This window comes from Emydura macquarii, unplaced genomic scaffold, assembly GCF_026122565.2.
Source record: "Emydura macquarii macquarii isolate MOO-44397 ecotype Brisbane River unplaced genomic scaffold, CSIRO-AGI_Emac_v2 contig_2205, whole genome shotgun sequence".
Classification (NCBI taxonomy): domain Eukaryota; kingdom Metazoa; phylum Chordata; order Testudines; family Chelidae; genus Emydura; species Emydura macquarii.
The window spans coordinates 7,083,281-7,101,556 of NW_027132342.1; the positions used below are offsets into that span (position 1 = coordinate 7,083,281).

The 18,276-nt window shown below is 41.1% G+C and overlaps 1 protein-coding gene across 1 annotated transcript in view; it reads right to left on the bottom strand.

The window, feature by feature from the left end:
• The window catches only part of LMNTD1 (lamin tail domain containing 1), a 229,503-nt gene that overhangs the window by 9,862 nt on the left and 201,365 nt on the right, over positions 1-18,276 (bottom strand). The window contains exon 15 of the mRNA XM_067559264.1: positions 18,012-18,103. Coding sequence (XP_067415365.1) covers positions 18,012-18,103 — 92 coding nt within the window. The remainder of the gene's footprint in view (positions 1-18,011; positions 18,104-18,276) is intronic.

The window sequence follows — 18,276 nt, forward strand, 5'->3', positions numbered from 1 at the left end:
AGAATACACTTTTGGGATCCCAGCATTCTATTCATTTAGCTCTTTACCTTCTTTTCCAATGTAACTGTAAGAGAGTTTGTGCACTATTTAAGATATTCAGATATGCCCATTAGAGTGATTCCTAAAATGTGGTGTTGTATGTATTTATCAGTTTTGTATGTGCTTATACAGCACACTGCCAATAAAATACAAACTTTTCAAAATTTGAAAGATTAGGAGATTTTTTAAAGAGGAGAAGCCTAAGTTTGAGGACAAAATCTTTGTAAAGGCGAAGATGCATGGGTAGGGGTATTTTTTAACCAGAAAGGAATAGTTGTTAGTTTAAAGGTACATCAGAAGTAATAAATATGAATGGATTGTTGAGGTGCATCCCAAGAAACTGATGAACCACAGACTTGTCATCTGTAGTCTGCTTGGCTCCATATGAATGTTTACTATTATTAATTATTATTATCTGTTGAGCACGGAGACTGCACAAACTCAGGAAGACATAGTGGTCCTTGCTTTCCCAAAAGCTTAATTCCACCCCACTCAACCCTTTGCAAGTCACTTTTCAAGTACAGAACTGGAAGTCAAGAGCCCTGGGTTCCATTTATAGCTTTCACTAGTCACCTCGGGCCAGTCAATCGCTCTGTGCCTCATTTTCTTCATCTCTAAAATGGGCATATTATATCACTTACTTACTTCATGATGTTTCAGTGAGATGAAATTTATCTAGGCTTATAAAATACATTGAGATCCTTAGATGAAATGTATTACTGTCCTGCTGAGTGGATGACTAGCTAACTCAATTTTGCCAACCTCCAAAGTTAAAAATTCATGAGTCAGATCCCCCCCAAATCATGAAACTGGCCTCAAAATCATGAGATTTGTTTTGCACATTATATTATTGTGGTTTTTGGTTTATCTTGTGATTGTTGAACCCCCCTGCCCACTGCCAGAGTACATGTGGCAACTCTTCCAAATGTATAGAGTAAAGTGATTTTGGCCTTCACTATAGAAGCTCTCATTGGCTGCCTGATGTTTCCAACTTCTCTCCAAGCCCCAAAATACTAATGAATTTATCTGTCTACCCCCACGTCCATATCGGCCCATCCCAAACCAACTTTGCTCCTCCAGTTCCATATCTGGCCCATGCCCCCCAGCTCTTCCTACATCAGGGTGCCCTTTTCAGGCCTTGGGAAGTGGGCAGAAGCAGTTCCAGGGATTCTTCACATCCTTGCTATTTTACCAAGCTAGGTGTCCCAGGGAAAGTGAGGGGACGGGACATGGAAGAATCAAAGAGGAGACTGACCCATTTATCACAAGGGAGGTAGAGAATAGCCACACTGAGCTGCAGGATCTTCTGCTCCCTCATCGCTCCTCCCCTCTTTTGAGAATGGTGTCGACTGCACCCTTTCCCCTCTTCCCCTATCTGAAAACTACTCTCAGCTCCTGAGGAGAGGGGAGAAGTGCTGTCTGCCTCCTGCAGCAGCTCTGATTGGCTGCTCTTCCCCAGGAGGTGGAAAAGTGAGGAAGACAGCCAATCAGAGGGGGTTTTCTCCAGGCAGGGCTGGAAGTTTAGTCCAGGCTAGAGCTTTCCCCACCATCCTCAGACTGTCTGCAGCAGAGGCCAAAATACCTTTGCTCATGACGAAATGGAAAGAGCAGCCAACACTGCTAACTGCTGCAAGTATCTCTGACTCTTGCTTCCAATCCTTCTGCCTCTTCCTTGATCCCTGAACCCATCTGTTGTGATTACACAATCGACATCATCTTGCCAGGTAGTGTGTAAAGGCTGAAAGGGTTACAAATTAAACCAGCCGCTACAATTTAGCACAGCACACATTTAAAATAATCGAGTACTTGTTCTGTCCTATCTACAAGCTACAAGGAGCCTCTCTGTAAGAGCTGATTTTCATGTAGTGGGCTCAGTCTCCTCACTGCATCCACTGGATGTGAGTCTCTGCTGGACCTCTAAGAGGCACGGTTTAAGTCACCTTTGCACCCTCCTGACTCTGGGCTGCTCTGGGGCTGGAGGGGCCCCTGAGAGAATGTGAACAGCCCTGTCTAAGTTGTGGCAGACTTCACGGGCTGCCCAATGGGTGCAGCACTGCCAGGAAGCTCTATAGCACTCCGTAAGTGCAGACCCTGCTCATTGGTGCACCCCCTATGCCAAGACTTGCAATGGGATCCTTGGGAAGCAGTAGTATGGCTTTCTTCCAAAGGGCCGATGCAGGGGGAATTTATCTATCTATTTTAGGCTTTTACACTGCTAGCCATCACTGCAGTATCTGAGCATCTTCTACGTAAAACAAAGACCAACAGCAAAGTCCCTAGCAGACTTTATAGAGTCTCTAACTTGTCTCACTTTGGTGGGGTCAAAACTGTGCTTGGAGTAGGCCTTTTTTTGGGAGGGATTAATAAGGGATTGGGAATAGCAGGAGTTTTCATATAGTGAGCATCAATTGTGGTCGAAAGTCTTCCTCAAAGGGGCAGGTTTTGCAACATGTCCTAAAGATGATCAGACTCTGGATTGTCCTGATCTCCTCTGGAGATTTTTCCATAGCCAGATCCCCTCAATTGAGAATGCCTTGTCACCAGTTCTCATATGCTTCATCCTGGGAATCCTCCTCCAGCTGGATATGGAGTTTTTAGGACCTCTTTACACCACTTTGACCCTATTATGTGGCACAGTGGGGTGGGAATGGTGAGGAGGATCTCACCCATGGTGTGCAAAGTTTCTTAAAATTAGCTGTAGGGAAGAATAAATGGCTCAGGGATCTGACAATGAATGAGATGTAGAGGAGCCTTCACCTTTGTGTTACAGGTTTGAATCTAGTTGGTAGTGACTAAAAGTTATAACTGGTCAAATATTGCAAAGACAATATTCATGAATTCCTCTTGAATTCCAGACAGCTGTTTGGTACTACCACTTTCATATTCCCTATTTGCTATTCATACACATTTGTATGAGTGAGTTTGGGTTTGGGTTTTATGTACTAATGTTTGGATGGTGGTTATTCATGATACAAATACCCATAGTCATATTGGACTAAGGCATCTGTACACAAACAAGCGTAATCACTGTTCATTCTTCACTGTCCACCACTTGTTATTATTCATTGCTCTCTTGGTTAAACAGTTTCAACCAACTCCTCAGGGCACAAAAACCATACCAGGGGTGACCTACATGACCAGTCAGACTCCATAAATAATAAATAATTAAAATGAATAGCTCATAAACAACTCATAGACTCAGATTTGTTTGTTAAAGTATTCTGCAAATACCTATGAGGGGTATTACATTCTCAAAAATCAGGATAAGTTCTTAAATGACTCAAGGACATTATTCACTGGATAACTGATTCACAACAACTTCACCAGCTCTATTAAAACATGGCTGTTTGGTGGACTTTGTAATGGCTGTTTGGTGGCCTTTGTAGATGATCACATAACATCAGTCCAGGTCTCCTTGGCCAGTTTTCTACATCAATAAAATCACTGCACCCCTGGCACTATTTGGTACCTATATTGACAGCCTCAGCAGAGGTAGCGAGGAATGAAAGGCATGGAGACCAAAACATAAAGAATGGGTTTAAGTACATTGGCAGGACAGTGAAAGGAAGCCTGCACTGCCACTTCTCAAGTTTCACCTGTTTTATGGATAAATGTATGTCTCCAGGATTGTGAGCCTGGAAATTGTGACAAGCTCCTTAAACTTGCGCACACCAAAGTTTACCAAATATTGCAAATTAGGAAGACAAAACACATGATTAAAATAATCTGTGATACTACACCACAAAAAGTACTTAGTTAGCTTGTTTATTTTGAAGTGGGAGGTTAGTTTTAATGATTTGTAATAATGCATCATAGATTGCCAGTGACTGTTCTGTAGCTGTATTTGGTAAAAGTAATGAAGTAATAGGAGATCTGACCACAGTATTCTTAAATATTTACTGACTGCCTTTTTGTTTTTGACAGAATTATAAAATCTGCAGATTACCTAAGTGAGAATGGGCAAAATTTGACTGCATTTAGACCGCATGGTGAATTGACTGCTGGGTGTAAAAGTTGTGGACCTCTCCAAAGACCTAGACTTGTGTTATGTGCAGTGCTGAGGACAAGCTGGTGGTCATGATATATGTAGGTACCAATGAAACAGGGAAAGGTAGGAGATGGAGAGAGGTCTTGAAGGCCAAATTTAGGCTGCTTGGTAAGAGATTAAAGTCTAGGATCTCCAGGGTAGCATCATCTGAAATTCTTCCAGTTCCACAAGCCAGGCCACTTAGACAGGCAGAACTACAGGGTCTCAATGCATGGATGAGATGATGGTGTTTGAAGCAGGGATTTCAGTTTTTTTAGAAACATAGGCAACCTTTTGGGATAGGAGGAGCCTCTACAGGATGATGGGCGCCACCTAAACCAAAATGGAACCAGATTGCTGGCATGTAAATTTAAAAAGGTCATAGAGGAGTTTTTAAATGAAGGGCTGGGGGAAAGCCAACAGGTGCGGAGGAGCATGTGGTTTGGACAGAGGCATACCTTAGGGGAGGATTTATTAAAGGGGATGCTCTATATCAGTGGTTCTTAACCTTTCCAAACTACTGTACCCCTGAAGCCTGAGTCCCACCCCCATGGGGCTGAGGCATGTAACTTAGTTTCATGGCGCCCCTGTGGCTCCAGGCAATTGCCTTTCTTGCCACCCCCAATACCAGCTCTGCACTTGCGACCCCTCTAAACCCCCAGGTTGAGAAACACTGCTCTATATGCTAGTAAAGAGAAGAAGCAAGAAATTGATAAAGAACTGGTAGGACTTGAACCAAACTGAAAAGGAGTTCCATTCAATTACATCACATGAAGGCAGACAACTAAATGTTAACAGATTTTATAAGTGCTTGTATACAAATACTAGAAATCTAAATACTAAAATGGATGAGCTTGAGTTCTTGGTATTGGTTCTTGAGGATATTGATATAATAGGCATCACAGAAACTTGGTGAAATGATGATAATCAATGGAACACAGTAATCACCAGGGTGCAAAATATATAGGAATGACAGAGTTGGTGATGCTGGTGGGAGAATGCCTCTATAGGTGAAAGAAAGAATAGAGTCAAATATAGAAAAGAAAAAGAAAAAGCTTAAATGAATCAAATTGTACCACAGAATCTGTATGGTTAGAAATTTCATGCTTGAATAATAAGAGTATAGCAGTAGGAATATACTACAGACAACCTGACCAGGATAGTGAACAGTGACTATGAAATGCTCAGGGAGATTAGAGAGGCTACAAAACCAGAAAACCCAATAATAATGGGGGATTTCAACTATCCCAATATTGACTGGGTACATGTCACTTCAGTACAGGACAAAGAGATACAATTTGTAGATGCCATTACTGACTGCTTCTTGAAGCAACTTGTTGTGGAACTCGCAAGGGAAGACGCTGTCACACTGGCCCTTCAGGTGTATTCAGGAGCTCTGATTACTCCCTTCTACACCAGTCACGCATGGGGGGTGTCACGCTGGCTGGATTGGGGGGGGGGGGGAGGCATTTAGTATATTGTTTGACATCAGTATGTCAAAATCATAATAATTCATGTGAGATATGCCATGTCAGGTACTGTTAGAAAGGCTATAATGTGCTAAGTAAGATGATAATGTTTATGTTTATGTGTTATATATGTAATGGAAGTTATGGATATGGTTGATATATCTGTATTTCAAATTGTGCTGTGTCTGGGTAACGCCCCAGATAGGATGGCTGCAGGGATGGCCTGCTTAATGGCCCATTAAGACATTCACAGGTGCAAGGGGTTCAAGGAGAGAAGCCAGGGATATACCTGATGAGTCACCAGGACTTGCTCATGTGACTCTGGACTCCATGTTGGTTCCTGTGAAGTTCCACAAACAGCATGGCAAGGGCCAGAGGACATAAAAGGCAGGTGCCCAGGATCCATTTTGTCTTCAATCCTGTTCAGCCTTCAGCCACCTATCTATCTCTGGATCAACTCATCTATAATTGAAGCTGTGAAACGAAGGACTGAGACCCATCCAGGTACTGGACATATACCAGAGGGACTATACAAGCCTGCTAACTCCACAATTCTCCTAGAAACCTGATGTATATGTACTTTCACATCATTTGTATGTATCTGATTGCTTTAATCCTTTAACATTTCTCTTAAAGTTTGTTTCTTTCTTTTTATAATAAATCTTTAGTTTTAGTTACTAAAGGATTGGCTGGCAGCATGGTATTTTGGGTAAGATCTAAACTTATATTGATCTGGTACTGTGGCTGACCCTTTGGGGTAAGGAGGAACCTTTTTTGGTAAAGAGCATAGAGGTTAAATAACTGGTCTCTTTACTGGACTTTGTGGCTGATTGGGATCTGGAGACTGAAATGCAGTAAAGGGGGCTGTGTGTATTAGTGTACTGGCTTCTTGATAACCGGTTTGGGGAATCAGAAGCTCAGTTTGTGGCTGATTGGGAAGTCTGACTTCAGTGTCACCCACCAGTGTTGGGAGAATCTGCTCTCCTTTTTGCAGCCTGCCCTGACCTTGGCATTTTCAGGTGGCTACCCTGGGCACAGAAGGGTTACAGAGGCAATTCTAGATTTAGTCGTAAGTGAAGCACACGATATGGTCCAAGATGTGAATACAGCTGAACCGCTCAGTAACAGCAACCATAATGTAATTAAATGTAACATCCTTGGCAGGGGAGATAATATACCCACCAAAGTAGCATTTAACTGCAAAAATGGCAACTACACAAAAATGAGGAAGCTAAGTTAAACGGAAACTAAAAGAAACAGTCACAAGAGTGAAATAGCTGCATGGAAACTATTTAAAAACACCATAACAAAGGCTCAAACTAAATGTATACCCAAAATAAAAATAATCAGTGAAAGGACCAAAAAATGCCACCATGGCTAAACAACAGAATAAAAGAGGCAGTTAGAAGCAAAAAGACATCCTTTAAAAATTTCGACGTCTAATCCTACCAAGGAAAATAAAAAGGAGCATAAACCCTGACAAGTCAAGTGTAAAGTCAAAGATATAACTAGGCAGGCCAAAAAAAGAATTTGAAGACCAACTAGCAAAAGAAACAAAAACTAACAGCAAAACTTTTAAAAAATACATCAGAAGAAAGAAGCGTGCCACTGTGACCACTGGACGATTGAGGTGCTAAAGGAGCACTGAAAGAAGACAAGGCCATTATGGAGAAGCTAAATGAATTCTTTGCATTGGTCTTCACTGAAGAGGATGTGAGGGAGATTCCTACATCCTGAGCCATCCTTTTTAAGAGACAAATCTGAGGAACTGTCCCAGATTGAGATGTCAATAGAGGAGGTTTTGGAAAAAATTGATAAATTAAACAGTAATAAGTCACCAGGACCACATGGTATCACTCAAGAGTTCTGAAGGAACTCAAATATGAAATTGCAGAACTACTGACCGGAGTACATGACCTATCACTTAAGCCTCTGTATCAGATGACTAGAGGATAGCTAATCTAATGCCGATTTTTAAAAAAGGCTCCAGAGGTGATCCTGGCAATTACAGGCTGGTAATCCTAACTTGGGTACCAGAGAAGCAGATTGAAACTATAGTGAAGAACAGAATTTTTAGACACATAGATGAACACAATACGTTGGGGAAGAGTCAGCACACTTTCTGTAAAGGGAAATCATGCCTCACCGATCTATTAGAATTCTTTGAGGGAGTCAAAAACACATGGACAAGGGTGATCCAGTGGATATAGTATACTTGGATTTTCAGAAAGCGTTTGAGAAAGCCTCACACCAAAGACTCTTAAATGAGATAAGCAGTCATTTGATAAGAGGGAAGATCCTTTCATGGATTAGTAATTGGTTAAAAGATAGGAGACGAACGATAGGAATAAATAGTCGATTTTCACAGTGAAGGAAGGTAAATAATGGGCCCCGAAGAATTTGTACTGGGACCAGTGCTGTTCAACATATTCATAAACGATCTGGGAAAAGTTGTAAACAGTCAGGTGGCAAAGTTTGCAGATGATACAGAATTCCCCAAGGTACTTGGATCCAAAGCAGACTTCGAAGAGTTACAAAGAGATCTCACTAATTTGGGGGACTAGGCAACAAAATGACAGATGAAATGCAATGTTGATAAATTCAAAGTAATGGACAATGAAAAACATAATCCCAGCCATACATACAAAATGACGGGGTCTAAAATAGCTGTTACCACTCAAGAAAAAAATCTTGGAGTCATTGGGGATAGTTCTCTGAAAACATCTGATCAATCTGAAGTGATAGTCAAAAAAAGCTAACAGAATGTTAGAAACCATTAGGAAAAGGGATAGATAACAAAACAGAAAATACCATAATGTCACTATATGAATCCATGGTACGTCCACACCTGGAATACTGCATGCAGTTCTGGTCGAACCATTTCAAAAAAGATACCTTAGAATTGGAAAAGGTACAGAGAAGGGCAATGTAAATAATTAGATGTATGGAACCACTTCCATATGAGGAGAGATTTAAAGGTCTGGGACTGTTTATTTTAGAAAAGAGATGACTATGGGGGATATGATAGAGGCCTATAAAATCATGAAAGGTGTAGAGAAAGTGAATAATGCAAAAACCAAGGGTCACTCAGTAAAATTAATAGGCAGCAGATTTAAAACAAACATATGGAAGAACTTCTTCATACAATGAATGCACAGTTAACCTGTGAAACTCATATCCAGGTGACGTTGTGAAGGCCAAAAACATAACTGGTTCAAAAAAAGAATTAGATAAAACCATGGAGGAATGGCTATTATTTAAGATGGTCAGAGATGCAACCCCATGCTCCGGATGTCCCTAAATCTCTAGCTGCCAGAAACTGGGACTGGACAACAGGGAGTGGATCATTCAATAATTGCCCTGTTCTGTTCATTCCCTCTGAAGCATCTGGTTTGGCCACTGTCAAAAGACAGGACACTAGGCTACATGGCTCATTGGTCTGACCCAGTATGGCTGTTCATATGTAGATTAAAACTGTTGAAATTGTAAAACTCAGCATGTATAAACAATAAAACCAAAAATTAAATTCAAGTTACAAAAATTAAGGAGTAGGGAATTAAGTGGCATCAATAAAAATTCAATTATCTCCAAAAGCAGCACTTGGACTGTTTCATAAATATATACAGAGCATGTACTGCATCCCCTTAGACCTCCCATTGTGTGAAGTGACTATCTCTTCTGTGATTGGCACTTTTTGTCTCAAATCTCTGCTCTTGCAATTCCACAGGCTAAAAAAAACAGCTGTTTGCAGTTTATTTAATCATCATTAGCCAGCATAATCATCGCTGCATGGTCACTGTGCCAGCAATGCTGTTACACACTTAAATGACACTCCTTCTAAAAAAGCATGCGATTTCCCACATGCTCATGTATACTGTTCCTGTACGTATTTGCTAAAACTAATTTCAAAGCCAATATCGATGGACCCAGAATTTTTCTTAATGCTGAATAAAAAAAAATAAAATAAAGAAGTTGCCCTTTACCTAACCATTTTCAGTAGTTTTACATCCACTTATACTTGACATATATTGTAAAATGGCACAACACATGCTGTGACAGCTGTATGGGATGCAAATGACAACAGAACACGCTTCAAACTAATTTCAGCTAATGGAACAAATCTATTCCCAGAATACATTTACCTCTCAGCTGTTCGGCAGGTTTCAATTCAGTGTATGTGAAACTACAGAGGACTGGGTGTAGTTGCATCCTGTTGAAACCCACACTCCTCTGTGATGTAGAAATGATGATGCCATGACACAAATGTCAGCATATTCCAAGTTAAGTCTGCTGAAGTTAGATGGGAAAGGCTGTTCATGAGCTGATATACACAAATTTCACATTCAATTCCAACACCAGCAGGAAAAGTAGCCCACTTCTTGTTTGTGGATTCCACGTTGCTCATCCCTCTGACACAGACTATGTCAGAGAAATAAACTATTCTTTCAGAGATTAAGTTACCATGTCACTGCTGGATGAAAATTGGTTTGAAGATTATTCAGAGTATTTCTCCACCCTCATTAAATAGGGAGATGCAGAGATGCATGTAACTCAAAATAAACACTCAGAGCGGAGACTGGAACTGGGTGGGAAAAGGAAACTGGGGCAAAGAACCAGGGGTATGGAGAAGGGAGGAGACTCAGATAGGGATCCCACAGAGGGAGATTGGGCCTGGGAGCTTAGGTGGAGAGACTAGGACTGGCTGGGCCAGGAGATGGGAGGAAATAGGTACTGTAAACCAGGAAGGAAACTGTGATGGGAAATCAGTGCCCATGTGCTCAGGTTTTAGCTGATCACCATATTTGGAGTCAGGAAAGAATTTTCTCTCAGGGCAGATTGGCAGAGGTCCTGGGGGTTTTTCACCTTCCTCTGCAGCATGGGGCACTGGTCACTTGCTGGTGGATTCTCTGTATCTTGAATTCTTTAAAACATGATTTGAGGACTTTAATAACTCAGTCTTAGGTTAGGGGTCTATTACAGTTCTGTGGCCTGCATCGTGCAGGAGGTCAAACAAGATGATCATAATGGTCCCTTCTGACCTTATAATCTATGAGGAGGAGATTGCGATCAGACAAGCAGCCAGTGTGGACTGATCCTGGCTGGGCAATGGGCCTGGGATGGGCCTGGGCCACTGGGGAGACTAAGACGGGCTAGGCGAGGAGAGTGAGATGAGGAGCCCAAGGTGTGAGACTGGGATTTGGTAGGCAAGGAGACTGGCCTGGGATGAGAAGCCAGAGGGGTATCATAATGCACATGCACAAGGGGGCTGAATTAAGGCTGCACAGGCAACCTCAATTCTGGCAATTCCTTATTTTGAGTATTTGACTTGGCAACCTTAACATTCGTTTAACTTTTTTTGTGTAACACAATATACATTAGCAGGAGAGGTCAGAAATCAGGGGAAAATGCTATTTGAATTCAAGGTGATAATTAAAGCCGAAGGGAATATTTTTATTTAATATTTTTAACAAAAAATGTATAGCCAGGTTCACATAGTGTCTTAAGTTATTTTGCTTCACACAATGTTACACTATGCTTCTCATGACAGGCTGCATCTGAATATTTTTGACATTATATTCAAAATCCAGTTCTTCATTCTTTGCTTAAGTATTAATCAGGCAAAACTCCCATTAAAGCCAATGAAAATTTTATCAGACTAACATCAGATTAAGGACTCAAAAATGGTCCCAATGTGGAATATTTAGAGCTGAATACCAAAGTATGTTCTTGTAGATTGGATGCATATACCTACTCTTAATTAATAGGTTGTATGTACATCATATACACGATTACCCTTCAGGGATCAAGGCCTGAGTTTGGGGTTTGTAAAGAGGCCCAAAACCAGGTGACAAATTTTGCCTGTTTCTGGTTTTGTTATGAAAGTTTCCCTTGGCTCTAATGAGCAGGAGGCCCGGCAAGAGTACAAAACTTTTACCTATTAAGAGTTTGAGGTAATGCAGTTTCTGCCAAGTTACAGACAAAATAGGCTCTGGAGATTGAGTATCTGGAGATTTAGTATCTGGAGATTTAAAAGAAGCAATGTTGTCTTCCTAAATCCTAGTACGTCTACTATCTCCCCAACAACCGTGACACAAATGGCATATGATTTTGCTTTGCTTTTAGACTGAGCCTAAAGAAAATGTGCAGTGACACATGGACATGCAATGACTCTTCGGAATTATGTACCCTAATATAAATCTACTGACTGAAGGAATAATTTTTACAAAATCTCAGGTCCACAGGGAATTTCATTGTGTGTTTCAGTCTCTCCTGAATGCAGCATGCTGCGAGACTGATGTGATTTGCAGCATTTTTTTTTTTTTGATAGTCAGACCCGCAGACCATAAGAAAGGGAGTTGCTCTTCATCATCCTGGTATTAACCCAGGTGGCTCCATATTGTCATCATTATGGCTGTGTGATTACTCCAGCATGGGGTCATTACTGTGCTTCTGCTGTCTGGGACCTGCACTTTATTTATGGCTGGCTGTGATCACTGCCAAACTCGTGCGCAGTCTCAGAACTGTCGGGGTTTATCTGCACTGGTGCACATGATGTGATAGCAAAGCTAACCACTAATATCTTGATGCGACGCAGGCACTAAACCAACCCCATCTTGTGGCACATGCACCCCTTCAAATCCTGGGATAAAACATTTAATAAAAATATTTTCCACTAAGGCTTCACACCCACATTTTCCAAGCCCTTAACGCATTTCAGTGAACACTCATGCCCCATTGTCAAAACACCCGAAACTGAAATTTGATTCCATTCCATTAGTAAGACATAGCCTTGTGAGCTACTGAATAGCCGTCTGACACCTCTCTGCTTTATTCCTATAAGGCATGTCTATACAGCCTGTGGGAGCGAGCCTCCCAGCCCCAGTGGGTTAGTGGGCCCCTAAAATAGCTGTGTAGATGGTGCTTTGAAGTTGAGTCTGAGGTGGGAGCATGTGCTCTGCAGCCTAAAGAGAGGGGTGGGCTCAAGATCCAGAACTCCAGCCTAAGCTGCAACTTCAAAGCACTTTCTACACCCCTATTTTTAGAATGCCAACCCAGGCTGAGATGCTCACTGCTGCAGGCTGTGTAGACATACCCACTAAGTCCTAGCAACATCACAGGTATAAATGAGTCAGGGGACCTGATTACAACTTGTCTGACCTCTAACAAAGTTTCCACACAGTTAGTGCACAGTACAAGGCTTGAACCCGGCTAACAGGGCCTGGTCAGTTCTACACTACAACTTTTAACCAGACTATATCCAGGTTAAAGGGTAATGATGTTGTCACCAGGTCAGAAGCCTTGGCTTTCGTTCCAATTTCGATGGTGCCCAATGATGACATCGGGCATAGAGAAAACCAATGCAATCTGCTTATTTTTCAAGATCAGTTTTCTTCCCAATTACTTGCTAGTACTGAAGATGTCTCCTAAGGAATCTCCCATTTTTAAATGGTGAAATGGAACATGGAGTGATTTAGCTCCACTTTGGTTGAAGAAATGAATGTCTGTTAAATGAAGGTGCCTGGTATTCCTTTGCCCAGGCATAAGTACTAGTAAGAGATATGAAGGAACTGAGATGGAAGGAGAATTTGGCCTCTTTTTTCCAGAATAACCCTAACCTGCTCTTCAGTGCCTGTCTGAGATGGAGCATGGGGTGGAAGGAAAGAAAAGTGAAACATAGACTAAGCATATCCTCAATGGATCTATTTCATATCGCTTGAAATTAACTTAAGCTTATAAAAGAAGCAATACTGATGGTACTCGAGACTGATTGTCCTCTATCCACAGCACAGGTGGTAGCAGGGTAAGCATTGTCCCATCAATGTGCCTCAACCCTGTCCTGGAGGGATCAACTCTAAGGAAGAGAAGATAGCCCATTCTCTATGGGTATGTCTACACAGCAGCTGAGCTTGAGTTCGCATGCTAAAAATAGCAGTGTGGCCACAGTGGCATGGGCAACAGCTTGAGTTAGCTGCTCAGATGCAAACCCTCATGCCCCAGGTACCTACTCAAGCAGTTAGACTGAGCCTGTAATACTATTTTAGCATGCTAGCCTGAGCAGAGCTAGCATGTCTGTCTGTCCAACTCAGAAGCTTCTTCTCAGCTGCTGTGTAGACATATTCACATAAAGTGGTAGTTTGTGATGTGCACACTTGTCCATTAGAAACTGTACTGAGACTCACAAACTCATTGCAGATGACAGGACAGCCATAAGGTTGTAACAATAATTGGTTGTTATGATCAAGGCTGGATTTGCACTGGTGACATACAGAAGAAAGGCTCTATGGTCAATTACTGATCCATTGAGACAATGAGCCCTCCCAGATGCAGTTAATGCTAAGTGCAAATGAAACAGTCTAAGGAAAAAGGAAAAAGAAATTGCATTCAGTGGAACCTGAATGCTTCACCTTCTTGTCTAAACATACTAATCCCTCGTGCTACTTGTTATTTTGCCACTTTAGCCAACCAGTATGGAGGGAAGGGAAGATCAACATAATATCTGTGCTCAGACCCGTTATGATGGATATTCATGTATATGCTCAGACGATGGGGACACAATGACAGCAGTGATAACAGTGGAATTGCTAAAATCACTGTTCACACATCTGTGTATGATTCCAACACCAGTCTGTCTGTGATTATGGATATTTACTTATTTTATTCATCTAATTTTACTACACTGTTTTCTAGAAGTATATTTTAAACTTTTTGAAGGCGTAATTGTGTGTGCATGCATACATAATACACATAATATGCACTGTACCTTCTGTTTAGTTCAAACACTGATTAATTCAATCCTCTCTATATTCAATCAAGACTTCAGGAATCAAATCACTTTTATGGAGAACAACATAATTTCCTCCCTTTATTTCAATCTCTTTTGGTAGGCTTGATTGAATTATTCATTCACTTGACAGAAAAAATTGTCATTTATTCAGTAGAGGAACCTCCCAACAAAGACCCACAATGTTAAAGAGAGACTAAAACCTGCATTATGCAAACACTGTTATTGTCTTCCTATGTGCTACCATGTAATGTACTAAGTAAGCTGTGATTTGTTCCTTAGAGATCTTATGGGTAACCTAATCAACTGCTTAAAGTGTTTCAGTCAAATTCATAGGATTGGTCCTGATCAAAATAAACAGAAAGCATGTTGTCTGTGTAACATGGATATTATGTAGGGGAAAATCCAGCATTAAAATCTTCTTTATATCCTGACAAAAGAAGAATGTATTACTCTTATTTATTACAGACACTGTGGTAGCGCCAAAAGGCTGCTGGGTGCTTTCCAAACACAGAGGAAGAGATAATCCCTGCCCTTTAGAGAATAGGTCTCGATAGATAAAAAGCTGTTCTCTTGGTACTGACAATATAGTTAGAAGCAAGGAACATTGGAAGTTTCCTGAGCAGGCCTGTTCTTCAGTCCGGTTTTGCACAGCTCAAAGAAGTTTGCATAGTTCAGGTAACAAGTGGCTAATAATTTTTTGATGTTATATATGTTGTGCTGCAGATTTGCATGGTGCATTACAGATGTGTAACAAGTCAAAGTCCCTTTCTCAAGGATCTTACAGTGTAAATTAGTAAAACAACATCATTTGGAATGGCACCAGACAGCGACAGAGGGTGTGAAGCATAAAGTCCACAACAGAGAATATGGGGGGAAGGAATATAGCTTTTTGGAGACCCAACAGATTTCAAAGAAATCTGAACATTTGATTGTTTTTGTTTCATTTAAAAAAAATCTCAAATATGGGAGTAGACAGCACTGAAGGAGAGATCGATGAGGAATGCAAAATGATACATTAGCAATTCTGCAGGACTCGATTGTTTTGAAAGCCGGGACTGTAACAAAAAAGGGGCACCAATTCTGCAATTGGATCCACGTGAGCAGACCCTGGCACCGGCAGGGAGCCCCAGTGACTTCAGTGGGGCTTTGCATGAGAGGATGCAATTGCAGGATGGGGACCACAAAAGGAAAAACCAGGGCCAGATAGTGCCCTTTTCTTGCTCCCCTTGCTTCCACAGGTCCAAAGAGCAGCTCTGGGGTAAGCCAATCCTGTTTCCCATTCTCCACTTCTCACAGGGCCACCGAAGAGTTCTGGGGAGAGCTAGTGTTGTCCCCGTCACCATCCCCTCCACCCCATGGCCGGATGGCAGCACTGGCTGAGCAACTGAACTTCGGGTTCTGTTTCTATTTCTATTATCTGAGTGGCATCTTAACCTTTCAAAACTTTCCCAACCCTAATGTCTATATAGCACAGAAGCAGTCAAACCCATTTGAAGAAGGTATATTTTTGTCATGAGAAAGTGTCTTCAGACGCAAACATCCTTTGGATTGCCTGACACAGCGTGTTGTAGCAAAACGTGTTCCCATGAATAGCAGAAGGGCTACTGGCAAAGGGTGAAAAAGAATGAAATTAGCACTTTCTAGGTTCTTCAGTAAGTGCCTAACTAAAGAATGTACAGACTTTTTTTGTTGATTAGAAAACACCTGAACCAGACAGTTGCCTATTCTCCTGTCTGGAGAAGCAGAAATTCTGTGGTCCCTTCCAATGATCTAATCCTTTTCAAAATCAACAAGATTCCTTACAAGTTGCTGTCTCTCTCTCTCTCTCTCTCTCTCTCTCAAGAGCTGATGACTGGACACCACACCCTGGGACATCCCACTGTTCATTAGATTTGCATTTCCTCCTCCTAAAGAAAAGTAAAATTGTAACACAAAGTACTATGTGAACAATTCTTCCTGGGCTAGGCTGAATTAGGCAAGCAGATGGCATCCTGACTTCTGCATTATCTTTCTTAATGAATTTATGGCTGTTAAAAGGTATTGTCAATGCCCACTCCATCCTAACAATGGGTCTCTACCTTGCCCTTAAGGAACCTCTTCTAAAGGCTTGGGGGTACAGCAGTTCACAGTTTATCCCATTCTGTCTGTAGCCTGTCTACTGAGATGGCAAACACAGAAAGCTAGCTTGCTGCAGCAAGGACAGCTGTCCACTGGAAACAGACGATCAATTCATTTCTAGAGTCATCACATAGTCTCTCACTGTCATACCTGAAGGATCTGCCAGTGTAATGGGTTTTTGGTGTAAATAAGAATCAGGTCTCTCATCTCTGGCTGCAAATAGAGAGACCCTACATTTCCAAAGCATCACAGAGGTTATTTTTAGCTGTGACACTAAAGTTGAATTGCTCAGTTAAACCCTGAATGCCACTTAGAAACCTAGAGATTAGAGAGACAGATGTTTGGAAACATTCTTTCTGGATGATCAGCTCCTTTTAAATCAAGTAGTTTCCTGGCAAGAGCATGATTCATACTCAAAAGGGCATTTTATCTATTGTGACCAATGCTAATACTTTGCCCTTCTAAAGTGCCTCCCATCTTAGGATATGAAAGTGCTTTACAAACACTAATGAATCAAGCATCACAATACCTTCATGAGATATGGGTTATTGCCACCACTTTACAGAAGGGAAAACTGAGACACTGATAGGTTTATTTGCACAGGCCTCTACCTGGTAGAAGAACCCTATTCAATGTTAACAGTTAATTAACAAGCAAGCACATCCAATTTTTTAAAAATTCCTACAGGATTTCTTTTTCGTTTTTGGTCTAGTGCACACTGACTGGCTGATAAAATAAAATAAAATAAAATAATAATAATAATAATTAATAATAAATAAACATTCATATAGCCCCCTACATGCAAATAGCATTTTGCAAAACATTAACCATAACAGAGCTATAATAATATATATTCTATAGGTCTGTAATAATAATCATATATATAGCTCGGTATTCATTAATAGCCTAATCCCATAGACTTCAATGAGCTTTGACTCAGGTCCTAAGAAATGCAGTCTGATACTGAAGCAACGTTTAGCATTTTCCTAGCTATCTACTGCATTTACATATCTATTAGTTAAGACAAAGTATTCTATAATAACAAAAAATCATGGGACTGATCTTTAGGAAAAGCTAGAGATGAACCCAAGCCAGGAAATTTGGATTGGGAGCCTAACGTTCCCCCAGTTTGGAGATTTACAAATTTAGGATCCTCTGATGGGCTCATTATACAGGGCCTGATTCTGGGTCTTTCTATAGGATAGTGTAAGTGCAAAGGGGTCTTAAAGTGGGAGAAAATGTACACCCACTTTAAGGCCTCTTTACCCTGCCAGAGCAGTGTAAAGGGGCCTCATTGTAAATGAGAATCAGACCCATACTCTCAAGCTGTGAATGCAAACTTCTCCCAGATACAGTGGTATTTGTAATGGTCACATTATACAGATGCCATCAAGTTGCCCTGCCGGAGTTGGATCTGAGTCTGGAATGACTGGTTCTGCTGTAGGTCTCTCTCTTAGAACATAAATAGGAATAAGAATTTTCAACAAAATTAAGTTTTTTGTTTCCTTTTCTTCATCGAAACCCCACTGTTCTTGCTTTATTGAAAATGGAATTTCTCTTAATCTCTACTCACCCCTGCTGACCGGGTCAGCCTTCTGCTATTTTTCCCATTAAAACCTCCTTTTGCTGTGTTTCTGTTCCGGATGGTTCCTGCATACAGAGTGCCTGTTGGTGGGAACACAAATGATTTCCATACACTGATTTTAAAAGGCAAATAAATCTTACAAAGTCAACAACAAAATCCTCATTTCCCTCTCATTTTATGGGGAAAGTTTTAAATAAAAAGCACATTGTGATAAATCCACGGTCACCTAGACCTTCATGGTTGTTGCTAAGAT